General features: G+C 35.0%; 1 protein-coding gene across 1 annotated transcript in view; it reads left to right on the top strand.

Annotated features, from left to right (window-relative positions):
* LOC111055435 overlaps positions 1-15,257 on the top strand; it is a 324,213-nt gene that overhangs the window by 290,720 nt on the left and 18,236 nt on the right. Inside the window, exons 29-30 of the mRNA XM_039435440.1 lie at positions 468-552; positions 14,182-14,403. Of these exons, the coding sequence (XP_039291374.1) occupies positions 468-552; positions 14,182-14,403 (307 nt within the window). The remainder of the gene's footprint in view (positions 1-467; positions 553-14,181; positions 14,404-15,257) is intronic.

Below are 15,257 nucleotides of genomic sequence, written 5' to 3'. Positions count from 1 at the left end.
TAGTTATTTGTTATATAGTGAGGTCCATGGTATAATGGCAGTGTTTGATTAGCAATGGTATTGCTATCCTTGTCTATCATTCAACAAAGCGGATAGCGCCATCTCTTTCTCGCTATGCTCTGTTGCCAGATCGTCTTTTAACAATGTAGAATTAATGATAAACAAAATATTACATCTTAATTATGAAAATTCATTATTAAATTATTGGGAAATATAATTCCTAGCTCAATAAAATATAATTGATTGTTTTAAATGAGTATGAACAGTTGATATTACAATAATAAACCTGTATCAACTACCATCTATAGAAGGCATTGACAAGACAGAGGATCGGCAACGTTGTTCTATTTTTCTCCACTGCCATTATAACGTGGACCTCACTACAGTAGCCTATTTGAGAGAGTGAAATAGTAGACTGATTTGATAAATTTTCGAAAAATCTACCCATCCTTTCAACTGTTTTGCAGAAGGGAAAATAACTCTACAGTCTGATTATAATTTCGTGGAAGCTACCTTATTCCAGATGCCAACAAAGTATAGAGAAATTGCAATGTAAGTTGAAGTTCATGAAGTATTATTCGCATTCTACTTTAATTAGCCTAATTCCAATCATTTATTACTTTCTGATAAGTGTGTACTGAGTCTTATCTGGTCAACCAATATGTTTAATTCATTGAACTTTGAAACTGGTATCGAATAATCTAGAAGTTTGGAGAGCAGAAGAACTCGCTACACTCACTAACATCACTACTTACACACGCACGCCTATTCACACACAAACACATATACAAATTGAATTCAGAGTATGATGATATAAGCAATAGGATCGATGGAGGACGCTGAGATATAGAAGTTCTTTACACTCTTGAGCTAGGACGCACGGTTCAAGAGATAAAAATCAGAAACTTGAAATTTGAGACTCTGATAAAATGATCGAATTCTAATTTCTTCAAATTAGTCCGGGCGCAAATGTCATGAATAAGGCACTCCGTGGTCATTTTTGAGTAACAGCAGTGGAAGATGTCTCAATTTCTCCGTTAAGTCTAACATAATAAGGATCGTGATGATAAGTCGAAATCACAGGCAAACACCTCGGAAACAAGATGGCCGCCAAAAGTTTCACCAGAAATCATGCTGGGTTTTCTTTGGAGGGCGCTGGAGAACTAATTTTTTGACGTACAGTGCATGAAGATATGTCGTTCTAAGGTTACAGGAACATCCAGGTTAGAGGTTGTGGATGGAAGTCCTACATAATTTCGCTCCTGGGTTTTGGAAGATTTTGTGTTATAAATAGTCACGGATAAGTACAAATTTTGTGTTAATTTCATTATTAATTGTTTCTTGATCACGTTTTATCATTTTGTTTTAGATTTTGATTCTCAATTCTATTTTAATAAGCCAAACACCGTTTAGAGGTTAGTTTGAGGTTGGGTTTTCAAGAATTAAAAATAAACATAGATAGTTCACTTGACTAAAATTATAACCAAATTAAAATCCTTTCATTTATAAATCAATTATTATTATTGCAAGTAATATAATTTCCTAGATAGGAAGATGAGCTCAAGTAGAACACCGAAGGTTAGTAATAGAAATGTACACATAGCGGGAGTACTTATGCGATCCCAAAACCAAAATTCAAAAACGCCAAAACCAAAAACCCCAGTTCTTCAAACTACTTTAGCCGAAAAAGTTGCTCAACTACAAAGTAGCCACACTAATTTAAAAAACCAATTAGAAGTAACTCTAAAAACGTCTGAGGAAGAAAGGTTAGGGATGGTAGAAGAAATTAAATCTTTGGAGCTGATTATAAAATTACAAGATGAAGACCATAAAAAAGAAATATTAAATCTAAAAAATCAATGTAGTCTAATGTCGGAGGAAATAAAGAAGCTAAAATCTAAATTTGATAATACTAAATGTATGATAGAACCTCCATCCAAATGCAAAAAAATAGAATCTAACCTAAATGATGGGAAATGCTCTGAAAATGGTCGAAATAAAACGTATAGTGAGGTTTTGAAGACAGCAACCAAAAATATAACTAAGGGAAATAAAGATAGGAAAGGGAGAGTTCTGCTACTGACGTCCAGTCATGGACGTGATTGCAGTGATCTCCTCGATAAAAGATTAAAAAATAAATTTGATGTCCAATGTTTTTTCAAGCCAAGTGCATCAATTAATTAATGCAGTTGTAGAGTCAGCTAGGAAACAAACTAAAGACTTTGATGAAAATGACTATCTAATTGTACTGGGTGGCTCAAATAATATAAATGAACCTAACTTGAATCATCTTCCTCAAGTAACAGAAAAAATCAAGGAAATTGGGCCACTCAGCAAAAAAACAAACTTAATAATAAGTACTATTCCCAATAGGTTTGATAGGCCAGAATTAAATGAAGCAATCAATTCGACAAACAAATCAATCCATAATACAATCACCAGCCTAAAAAATAAGAATTCTAAACAACTGGGGATTTGTTTTCTAAATGAAAGGCTGAAAAGACATAACTTCACTAATCATGGGTTGCATCTAAATCGATCTGGCAAAGTAATCTTTTGTAATAGATTGGCAGAGCTGATTGAAAGCCGTTTGCAATCCTCTGGTTTAAAAGCAGTCGAAAAAACAAATAACGATTTTTTAGTAAATTGGCTCAAAACAGGGAAAGGGAAATAGCTACAAATGCTAGAGATAGAGTAGCACCAGATGGTAAGGTTTTTAGTATTTATCTTCAAAATATTCAGTATCTTCGCAACAAAATTGACAGATTAGAAGTATTTCTCAAACAGGAGGATCCTGACATTGTTATTTTCACAGAGCATGGCTTGAAAATAAAGGAAATAAATCAAGTTAGGATTCCAGGCTATTCACTGAGATCAGAATTTTGTAGAATAGCTCATAGAAGTGGTGGTGTATGTATATTCACTAGCAATGCTAAACATAGCCAAACTTATTAACTGGATTTTGTTAAGAGATTTTCTGTTGAGATGGATTTAGAGGTGACGGGACTAAGGTTAAAAATTGATGATCGATTTGAGGTAGCAGTGTTAGGTATCTATAGGTCACCAAATGGAGACTGGCAAAAATTTTGTGAGCTGCTCCATACACTTTTGGAAATTACAACCGCTCATTTCACAAATGTTATAGTAGTAGGAGATTTCAATACCAATTTTGCCAGGCAGGATGAAATGACAGAGGATATTAGAGATATTATTAATATGAATAATTTAGAAATTAAGGTACACGAGTATACAAGAGTAACTCGAACTTCACAGACAATTATTGATAATATCCTCACAAATATAGAAGGTTGTAATGTCAGGTTAGGGAGCTCAGATCTATCAGATCATAACTATCAAATTTTAGATGTTAAGTTGCAGGGCCAGAATCCAAGCAGAAAAAAAACTTTTGTGAAAGAAATTCAGCAATATGAGCTAGGAAATATAAATTTTTTGAAGCAGGAACTGCTTCAAGGAAATTGGAGTAGTGTTTATAACAGTTGTAACCTAAATTACAAATATAAGCAATTCATTGATACTCTAAGATTTCACATTAGTGTATGCTGTCCGATAAAAAAAGTCAAAGTAAAAAGTAAATTAAACAAAGTAGATGAATGGATAACTGAAGATATTCTTACTCAAAGAAATATTGTTTGGGAAGCTTATGAGGGATTAAAATTAGTGAGGGATGTTCCGAGTGAAGTCAAATACAAATGTCTAAAGAAAAACTATGCAAAAGAAGTGAAGAAAGCTAAGTGTAAGAAAACAGCTGAAATATTAACAACTAGTACCAATTTTAACTCTGCTGTTTGGGAGGTAATTAAAAGAAATAGGAGAGCAGCTCAAAAAGATACAGTTACTAATGTCCCTAGGATAATCGATGAACATGGAAATTATATGGATGATAGTATAGACATTAGTAACTTTTTCAATAAATATTATCAACAGGTTGCATATAATCTCCAAAAGTCACTGAACACTAATACTTATAATACAACTACATTGAATGCTGAGCCAATTGAAAAGGTATTTAAATTTTATCCATTACCAAGAGATGAGTTGTCAAGAATAATAAAAAATTTTTATAACAAAAAAACAGTAGGATTGGTTGGGGTCTCAAGCAAAATTTTAAAAGAATGTGAAAATGAATTACTGGACCCTTTATTGCATCTCCTTAATACTTCACTAGAGCAGGGTATTTTCCCTGATGATCTGAAACAAGGAAAAATTTTGCCAATTTTCAAGAGCGGTGATTCTGAGAGAGTTGAAAATTATAGACCCATTAGTATTCTAAATGTAATAAGTAAAATTTTTGAAAGAGTAGTTTTAAATAGGTTATTGATGCACCTGGAAGAAATTAATTTCATATGTGATGAACAGCATGGGTTCCAGAAAGGGAAATCTACTAAGACTGCGATAGTATCCCTTGTTTGATTGATTGATTGATTGATTGAGTACTTTATTTATGTAGATTACAATATATACTGGCTTATACACTTATATACAATAGCTTACAATACAGCAAAATTATAGATGAATTTACATAATATAGACTAAGAAAATAATTATTGAACTGTATATGATATGAAAAAGCAGTTTGTAATATAATAACTATAGATAATAATCATATTGTTATGCATCTACATAAATTGGCGGAGCTTTGGACATATCAATGTCCATTCTTCGGAAGAATATTAAAAATATCCTCCCCACTAACTCTCTACCAAAACGTTAATTTCGTTATTTAAACTAAGGATTTATTTATTAATGGAAATATTGTAAAAGTTTTAATCAATATGAATATTAAAGAGAAAAAAAAAACAGAAAATTGATAGAGTAAAATAATTATATAGGTAGATAAGATCAAATAATTGATTAATAAAATGAAGTAGGCTGAAAGTAGATCAGGGTTATCAACTTTCAGTAATATACAGCATTATGCAGTGGATAATTGAAATAACATGAGTTTATATAATATATATATATATATATATATACAATTCGTTCTATAACATGGTTTAAAGGTTTGTATTTGTGGGATGGGTGGGGGATGGATGTCATGTGATCGTTCTAGGGCCGGACAGTTTCAGTCATTTGTTCCAAAAGATGTTTTTTTAAAGTTAGGATGAAGCTCGCTCGGCTCTCGATGGACCTGATAGAAACAGGAAGTGCATTCCATGCACGACAGGCACTGACTAAGAAGGATTTTGTGAAAATAGTAGTTCGATGATTGGGTATCCTTAAAGTACTTTCTCCGGTTCTAGTATGTGAAGCATCTATCCTCCTACCTTCAGAGACAAATTTGAAATCATCTTTAAAATAGTTCGGATTACCGTATATCAAGATATCTCTAACAAGCTTGACTATTCGAAAAAGCCTCTGATCGGGAAGCTTTAATGTTGAACTAGCAATGTGGGCTGGGGTGATATGATCATGGCGTTGGAGAGAGTAGACGAAACGTAGACAATAATTTTGGCAACGCTGTAGTTTATCATTCAGAGTGACTTGCATATCGTTAAGAACAGAATTACAATACATTAAATGTGGGAAGATGAGAGATTGAACCAATAATAATTTAATGTTTCTAGGGAGGATATCGTGCATTTTCTTCAATGCATGCATGGCTGAGAATACCTTTTTACAAGTTTTGTTCACTTGTTCTGACCAGTCAAGAGTATTATTCATAATAATGCCTAAATTTTTAACTGAGCTACAGTAAGGAATGTCATTACCGTCTACACTAATTTTGTGAATCGATTCAAGGTCAATATTGTTTATAAGACGAGAATATCCAATTATAATGGGTTGTGTTTTGATGGGATTAAGCTTAAGGCCATTTTTCTTTGTCCATTCCACTATCGAATTGATATCCTGATTCATTATTCCAACTGTTTCATTAATTTTTGTTATGGGACAGCTTAAATAGATTTGAAGGTCGTCTGCATAAGTATGGAAACTGGAGAATTTGATAATGGAAGAAAGGTCATTAGCATACAAAGTGAAGAGGAGAGGGCCTAAAATTGAACCTTGTGGTACTCCATGCATAACGTTTTTCCAAGTTGACTTTTTGTCACCGACAGATACACATTGTTTCCTACCTAATAGATAGGATTTAAACCAAACTAACGAGTTGTGACTGAAACCAAGAATAGCCAACTTATTCAGAAGGACTGTATGATCAACAGTATCGAATGCTTTAGAAAAATCAAATAGGGTGAGGATGGTGCATTTTCTTTGGTCCATAGCTAACCTTATATCATCAGTGACACGAAGCAGAGCTGTCTCAGTTGAATGGAATTTTCTAAAGCCTGATTGAAAGTTATGAAGCTTACTATTGTTGTCTAGAAATTTTACAACTTGAGCATGAATGAGTCTTTCTAGCACTTTGGACAATGCAGGTAAAATACTGATTGGTCTAAAATCCTCAACTTTATTGGGTGATGGAACTTTATTTAGAGGGCGAACCAGAGCAAACTTCCAGTTTTCAGGGAAAATGCCTTCTTCAAGTGACTTGTTGAAAATGTATGTAATGGTTGGTAAAACAGCAAATAACATCTTCTTGATAAATTTAATAGGAATTTTGTCTACACCCATAGCATTACTATGAATACGTTGAATTGCTCTGAAAGTGTCTTCTTCTGAGATTGGATGGAAATGAAATTGATCAGTGATTGGTAAATCTAAGTTTGTAACCTGCTCTTCAAGATCATCATGTGATTAGCAATGACAACTTCGTCGCGTTGGTTAGAGTGTGAAACGAAATGGTCATTTATATTATTCAATGGTAAGTCAATTTGTGGATTCGATTTCTGTTTGCCAAGCCCGAATTCTTTTATTCCCTGCCAAAGTGATTTAGAGTCTTGTCTATTGTTTGTCATAAACGAATTCAAGTACCTAATCTTTGAGTTCCGTAATTCCTGTTTAACCCTATTTCTAAGGCTCCTATACTCTATCAAACTGTCCAAGTCAAATGTCTTTTTAAATTTTCTATGTGCTTTGTCTCTACGTCCCATCATCTTAAGTATGTCTTCAGTCATCCACGGTACTCGTCGTTTTCTATTAATCCTCCTTGTCACATAAGGTGCATGTTTGTCATACAAAGTCAAAGTCCAATTCTCGAAAGTCTTGACCATGTCATCAACTGAGGGTAATGCTTCAATTTGATGCCATGGAGTCTGAGCCACATCAGTCAGGAAGGCGGCTTCATCAAAGTTTTTGAAGTCTCTATAAGTGATAATTTTCTGTTCTGGCTTGGGTATCTTATGGGAAAGTACACAGTAGATCAAATCATGTCTAGAAATAGCTGGGACTGAGATTTGGCCTGCTTGAACAACCTCATTGGGATCACTAACAATGAGAAGGTCAATGAGTGTGTCTGATTCATTAGTATGATGAGTTGGATCGAGAGGTAAAATAGTCATGTTTAGGCATTGGAAAATTGTAGTCAGTTGAAAGTAGTCAAAGTTACGATTTGTCATGTTCAAGTCGGTGTTCATATCCCCCATAACTAGTATACGGTTATAACAAGGCATAAGAGAAAGCAAGGCACTTTCGAAATCTGTGAAATGACCTATTTTTGGTGGGCGATAACAGATACCAACGAGTAATTTATCAGTACTAGATAAGGATAATTCAAGTAGCATAAACTCTGGTCTGGAACAATACTCTTGTTTAGATGTGATTAAAACTTTTGTTTTGATACCATCTTTCACATAAATTGCTACACCCCCACAAGCTTTATTTAATCTATCATTCCGGAAAAGATTATATCCAGGCAATGCAACAAAATTTGATGAAATACTAGGCTTCAAAAATGATTCGGAAATTCCGATTATATTGAAGTCCTGAAAACGGAAGATTGCTCTGAGTTCATCAATGTGGCAACTGAGGGATTGTACGTTAAGGTGAGCAGCCTTGAAAAGTTTTTTGAAAGAGTGGAGCTTATTTGCTAGAAACATACCTGCGTCATTATTACTATTATTGAAATAATCATACCTACTTGAGGGCGAGCGAGCTGACGTGTCAGTGAGAGGCATCATGGAAGCAGCAGACCAATCGTGAACCGACCTCAGAACAACACATGACGGGGAAAATGGGGATGAAACTGATAAAACTTAACCTAAATGAAAAAGTCTCTTGATTCGAGTGCATTCAGCATGCCTTGACAGTTCGGCTCCCTTCACTATTTAAAGCACTAGTTCAACAAAATTCACTAAACACAATAAGATGTAGATGTGTGGAGTTCCGGTGATGAATAATCCTAATGGTGAATAAGACGAAGATTGAGGAAGAGCTGGTAGTGGGAGATCTGGTCCAAGTGGAGATAGAGCGAGTAGGTATCCAGTAGTGGAAGAATCGGGTCCAAGTGGAGGTAAGCGAGAAGGAATCCAGTAGTGGAAGATCGAGTCCAAGTGGAGACAGAGAGAGATGGAATCCAGTGGTGGAAAATCGAGTCCAAGTGGAGATAGAGAGAGATGGAATCCAGTAGTGGAAGATCGTGTTCATGGTGGAGATAGAGCGAAATGGGATCCAGTAAAAACTGAAAAAGAGAAGAAAAAGCCAGCAGAAAAACGAAAAATCTTTGAAGAAAGTTATCAATTGAGAAAAGATACATAATACAACAGTCGCACCTTGGGAGGAAGACTGCTCCAACTCGAAAATTGTCAATTTTGATCTTGTGAATTTTAGTTGGTTTCTATGCACTTTATTCGGTGGAAGACTGTTCCAAGTCAAAACTCGTTCCAATTATTCTATAATATATCACAGAATGTTCAGTATTCCTATTTTGAACACCAATGCAATCATTTACAGGAAGACTAAGCCATATTATGAATGAAAACATAAATACAGGCCACTTTTAAGAAGTAATAAGTGAACTAAAACAGTTGGAATCAGAGAAATTGAGCAGAAAATTCTAAGAGCAGAAAATCAAGTTTGAATACCTATGAAAATTTTAAAACTGCTCTCCTGAATAAACGACTTTTTTGAGTTGGAACAGTCCTCCTCCCGAGGTGCGAACTGATAATGAATAATATCCCCATAAAATTGAAGAGGAATAGTATGATTCAATGTGGGAAAGAATCGAATATTATATGGATAAATATATGGATATTATAATATAATATATGGATACTAGTAGAAGGTAATCAGATAGAAAGAGAAAAGGTAGGAAGATAAATAGATATAGAAAGAGAAATAAACATTTGAACATGCTGGATAGCTAGTGAAAAAATCACAGGGAAAATAATGATAACAATGGGGAAGAAAAGAAGAGAAAGAAGGAATGTGCACAAATTGAGAAGAACTTATGAAACTGAACTATAGAATAAGAAATAGAAGATCGTATTGTGATCTTGAATTAATCAAGGAGAGAAGAAGAAGAAGAAGAAAAGAAGAAGAAGAAGAAAAGAAGAAGAAGAAGACGAAGAAGAAGAAGAAGAATAGAAAAGAATAATAATCATCATCGCAAACAACAATATTCAAGTAATCATTATAATATAAGATCAAGAAGAGAAATTAGAAAGAAAAATAAGAGTAGAGGAGACGATGGAGAAAGTGCTAGATTATTTTAGATGAGTTTTAAATAGGATTGAACGGTGAAGTGTGAAAAATATTATATAGTATTAGAAGTATAATTAACTATTGGGAGTTGCAATAACAATAAGAGTAGTAAATTGAGAACTGTAATATTTTAGTGATGAATGTCTAAGATAACATTAAATGAAACACAGCCCCTATATAAGCATATGAACAGACTACCCACCCCTCCGTTCTATCAATAATTCTTCACACATTTGCTTCTATTGCTCGAGCTGTGGCAACAGTCTGTAGGAGATATCATTATGTACACCTAATATAGAAGAGATTACTATCTTTACCTATAGATTACATCCATATCTATAACGTATGTTAATCATCCAATTTATTTGAAATTCAGCATTTCGAAAATTATTAATTATGGAAATAATTTTGGTAAGAGATGTAATAATTATTAGTAAGAATAGAGATAATGATTCTCTAAGTACCCTCTGGAGTATAGTAGTTGATGCATTGAACGTAGTTTTGGGATTAATATCAAGATAAATTATTAATCAGTATTAACAAATGTGGATCTCCTTAGTTTGAAATAATTGCCTCATACATAATCATAAATAGCAGTGGAAAGATTCATTTATAGAACAGAAAGCCAGCTCATGAAAAATGCCAAGGTATATCTATTGTGAAATGTTTTAATACGAATTTCTTATTTTTGTAGTGAAGGGCACCTTAGTAATCGAATCCTGAAATGATTAATTTACCTTTATTTTTGAAGGTCGGTCATCCTCTCGACTGTGTGGACCCTCTTGGATCCTCCCTCGCCGATAGAGATCTTGATCCTCCCGTCCGATGACCAGACATTCCTATGCCCATGACGGTCGGCCGCAGCGTTGAGGATCTTGAGGCGCTCCGCAGTCAGATCCTCGCGAATGGTGACGCCGGAACCCTTCAGCTTCCTCTTAGCGTCGAAGATCATCTTCCTGGTCCGGTAGCTGCAGAGTCGAACTATGATGGGTCGGTCCTTGGGTTTAGCTTGCCCTTGTTGAGGTGGTTGACGCCTTCCAACGCGATGCGAGCGGTTGACATCCGCCAAAGTCACGGGCACGTTCAGCTTCTTGTTAAAGACATCGAGCGCCAGCAGGTCCGTGTCTTCTTTGTCACTCTCCGGGATCCCAAAAATACGTATAGAATGTCGGCGCCCATATTGCTCGAGGTCGTCGACCTTCAGGTGACAAGACACCTCCAGCTCACGAATTCTATCGTGCAGCTGTTTGTTCTCCTCCTTCAATGCCTGAAGTTCCTCGAAAATAGATTTCACAGCCATTGATACAGCACTGTGGACAGACTCTTCGATTTGCTGTCGAATAATGAGGAGGGTCTCTTCGGACAATGCTCCAGAAATAGCTGGCTTCGGAGCATTGACCTCATTCTTCGGTGTGCCTCTATTCGGTCGAACCATCGTGTACCGTTAGGTGGATTCACACTTTTATTGGCGAGAAGGTGAACTGAAGATTTAGGAATGTTTTTTCAAGATAAATAAAAAGAGTGTGAGTTAATCAAAAATATAATTTCACTATTGAATTAAGCTCGAGAAACTGAATAACTAGATGTATAATTTGAAGTGAATTGAACTGTATAACCCTACGAAATATCTGTTAGAAGACGGAGCCGAACTGACACACGTTTACTCACTCGACATAACCCAGTGAGGAGCCTTGTTGAGAGACTTATAGATATAATAGATTCAGGTGAGAAGGCAGCCGCAATATTTCTTGATTTATCCAAAGCTTTTGATTGTGTGAACCATAGAATATTATTGGAAATACTAAAAACTGTAGGTGTGAATGGTATAGAACTAAAATGGTTTGAATCATATCTCATAGGTAGAAACCAGTGTGTTGAGCTTACCAAGGTGGATGGGAATGAAATAGTAAAAATTAAATCTCAAAAACTGGAGGTCCAGGCTGGAGTACCTCAAGGCTCAATTCTGGGTCCCTTACTGTTTCTGTTGTATGTGAACCAATTACCAAAAGAGTTAGAAGATCACAGAGCTCTGTTGTTCGCTGATGACATATCGCTTATCTTTAACAATTATTTATTAGATAGTCTAGAAATAAATGCTTTTACTGGAGTACAGTCAATTGTCCAATTCTTGAAGCAAAGGCAATTAACAATAAATAGTAAGAAATGTCAATTCCCACAATTCAAAAGTAAATATAATTCAGTAGAGGATAGAGAAATAAATGTGTTTGTAGCGGAAAATGAATTAGACCAAGAAGAGAAAGTAGCATTCTTGGGAATTTTATTGGACAGGAAATTTACATGGCATCCTTACATTGAGAGGATATGTAATAAGATATCATCTGGGGTATTTGTCCTGCGGCAGCTTGCTAGGCTGAATGATAAAAAACTACTGTTAACTGCTTACCATGGACTTATACTATCTCATATTAGGTATGCTATTTTAGTATGGGGTAATTCATCTCAACAAAATATGGACAGAGTATTTAAGATTCAAAGGAAGGCACTCAGATGTATAGAGAAAGTGAATAGGTTAGACTCTTGTAGGCTCTTATTTAAAAAGCTTGGTCTATTAACTGTGCCATCTTTGTATGTATATGAAGTTGTAATGCATGTGAAAACGAGTGGTGTGATCCAGAATCCAGATGTTCATGAGTATAATACGCGAAACAGAGCAGATTATCATATAATGGGTCACAATAGTAGGTTATTTGAACAAAAAACCAGATTATATTGGTAGGAAATTTTATAACAAGCTACCTCAAATCTTGAAAAGTAATGATGATTTGAAGATTTTCAAAAAACAAATGAAAAAATATTTAGTTGATAGAGCTTTTTATAGTGTACAAGAATTCCTTTCAAACCTAAACTAGGTTGAACTACTTAATGTTAGAATTATTATGTAATAACATGACTTGTCTTATACTCCATGACTGGAGTCTTTAGGACGTAATCTAAAATAAAAAAAAAAATATATATAGTGCGAACAATCAACCACAGATGTTACTACTAGGTAGAGAACCATTCTACCAACATTTATCTACACTGAAACATCACTTTATGAGATTTTGTCAGTTGCAACGTTTTTAGAGGGACCCAATCTTATCACGCTATCAGAAAAAGGAAGTTTAGGGAAAACTTTCTTTCTCGATTATTACTTTTTGAGATATCAGCGCCAAGAGTTGAAATTTGTGGAACAGATCATTTCAAAATCTGTTAAGAGATGAATCCATGAGACTTCGAGGAGATATTCTTTCAACTCTTAGGGCCGGTTTCCGAGCTCGGGATTTAGCTAAGTTCTAGACTTTAACCATCTTTAAACTCTGGCGTCAAAAATTGGCTTTCCGAGTCAGAGCGTTAACGTAGTCGAGGACTCAAATAGACCCTGGAGTTTAGAGATCACGTTATTTATTTATTCATTTATTCATTTATTAGATAGAGAAAACAATACAATAGTCGGAAAAGAAAAAACAATGAATGGTAAATTTGGTTATTTGGTAGAATGGTTAGACCCTGGAGTTTATAATTTTGCTTTCTGAGTGAAAGGCTAATAAGTCCAGGACTTGAATTAGATTCTCGCCTCTTTCCGAGTCAAGGATTTATCAAAAATATTGTTAGAAACTTAGAACAGCGTGATTTTAAACCCTTGACAGGGGTAGGGTTTAAATTTAAGTTCTAGACTTCACCGAGCAAACACAAGTCAGTTATTGTTTTAGAGTAGATGAATAGCCAAATAAATGTCATGGAATACCCGAATTATTTGAATTAGTCCATCTAAATTCATAGTTTGAAAGTTTATTTTAGAATGAAGTTCTTCATAATATTTTGCGTGAAAAACTAACCTTATTTTACGACTGTGACATAACCTAGGAAAAGGAAAATAATACAAGGATTGCCTTGGAATGGCCATCATCACATCTCTCAATCTGAATATTATTAATCAATGACATATTCAACATATTAATAATAATAATATAAAAATAATGAATTATTATACAGTTTTTCAAAACAAATACGTTCTCCCACTCAATAGGTAGCATACTAAAATTTTTATTCCAAAATCAATGGCAAGGATCAATGATAAAAATGAAATGTTCGTTTCTTTATCCATGTTTCAAAAGGTTAGGTTTTGCTTTGAATTTATAGATCTACACAATACAAAGAAATCGAAACGTATTTTCACAAAATAATATTGTTACAAAACTGTTTACAAAACGCTGCAATCAGCTGTAGGCTTAATGCCAACAATACAACAGCAAAATATTGAGAATTCCCCTCATGTTTAATGCGTTAAAGTCCTGGACTCAAATAAGTCGAGAACTTATTTTAGAACATAAACCCGTGACTCAAAAAGTTGATTTAGACCCGAGAGCTTATTTCAGTCCTGGACTCTGTAAGTCCAGAACTTATAGATCCCGAGCTCGGAAACCGGCCCTAAGTTTCTCAAAAATCGATATTCCCAGAGAATTTTTGTTTTATTCTATCATCGATAGATGGAGAATCCATCTTCGAAATTTCATGAATACACATAAAAAACTTTGAGAAATATCACCAGTATGAGGTTTTTTGCAGCCTGTTGCACAGTCTCAATTCTCTTTTCAATTATTTTATTTCTAAATTGTCCAGTGAATCAAGTGACAGGGCAGTGAGTGCCCGCCACACAAAGTATTGGCCAATGGAGGTGCTGAGGGCTTATGCACGCCAAAAACCAGCCACTAACAGGGATCTCCCCATCGCCACTTACAATTCTCAACCGAAACGAGAAATATTTGAAACTGGTGGCAACAACCTTGAGGTGGGCTCTACACACGAAAGTACTCTACTTGTTAAAGATGAAGATCCCATGCGGTGAGTCAACTCAATACAATACTTTCTCATCTCTAAAGCCCGGTCTAGACGCTCAAGTTTAGCTTCAGTCTTTTGCTTGAGCAAAAGACTAATGGTAAACTTGATCGTCTGGACCCGGCTTAAGGGCCGGTTTCCGAGCTCGGGATTAGGCTAAGTTCTAGACTTTAAACAGCTGGAGTCAGAAAATTGGCTTTCCGAAACGGGGCGTAGTCGTAGTCATTGTCAAAGTCACGTTTGAATTAAATTTCAAAAAAACTAGAAAATTAAACACAAAATAAAATAAAGAGGAAATAGTGTTAAGTTTCAGCTATTTAGAAATGTTTAATTTCGATGAGGAAAAACGTTTCCAATTATAGAAATGAGAAAATAAGAACTGCAACTACTGTTTTAAAAATTGCGACTACGCCCCGTTTTGGAAAGCTAATTTTCTGATTCCAGCTGTTTAAAGTCTAGAACTTAGTCAAATCCCGAGCTCGGAAACCGGCCCTGAATCATCTTTTACATTTTAACTTGGAAATGGCCAAAGTAGGTCGAAACTACACCTTCTCCAACTGTATTTGAGTAAGTATCAATTGTAATTGAGAATAGTCATTTGTATTTGAGAAAACGTCAGATGTAAATGAGAGTAGCCAATTGTATTTGAGAAGTCATCACTTCTTGTCAGACCACTACCGATGCAACACGTTGCTTTTGATAAGATACAAAAGAGCATCTGTTGCTTATAGAAAGATAAATTAAACGCAGCTTAACAGGCTATGTTCCCTTCCCTCCACTTCTCCAATTTCCAGTGCAAACAATTACAGTCGAACCTCTCTATAACGAACCTCTACTTAACGAAATCCTCTACACAACGA

Source organism: Nilaparvata lugens, chromosome 9 (genome assembly GCF_014356525.2).
Source record: "Nilaparvata lugens isolate BPH chromosome 9, ASM1435652v1, whole genome shotgun sequence".
NCBI lineage: Eukaryota > Metazoa > Arthropoda > Insecta > Hemiptera > Delphacidae > Nilaparvata > Nilaparvata lugens.
This window is presented reverse-complemented; position numbering and strand designations above follow the sequence as displayed.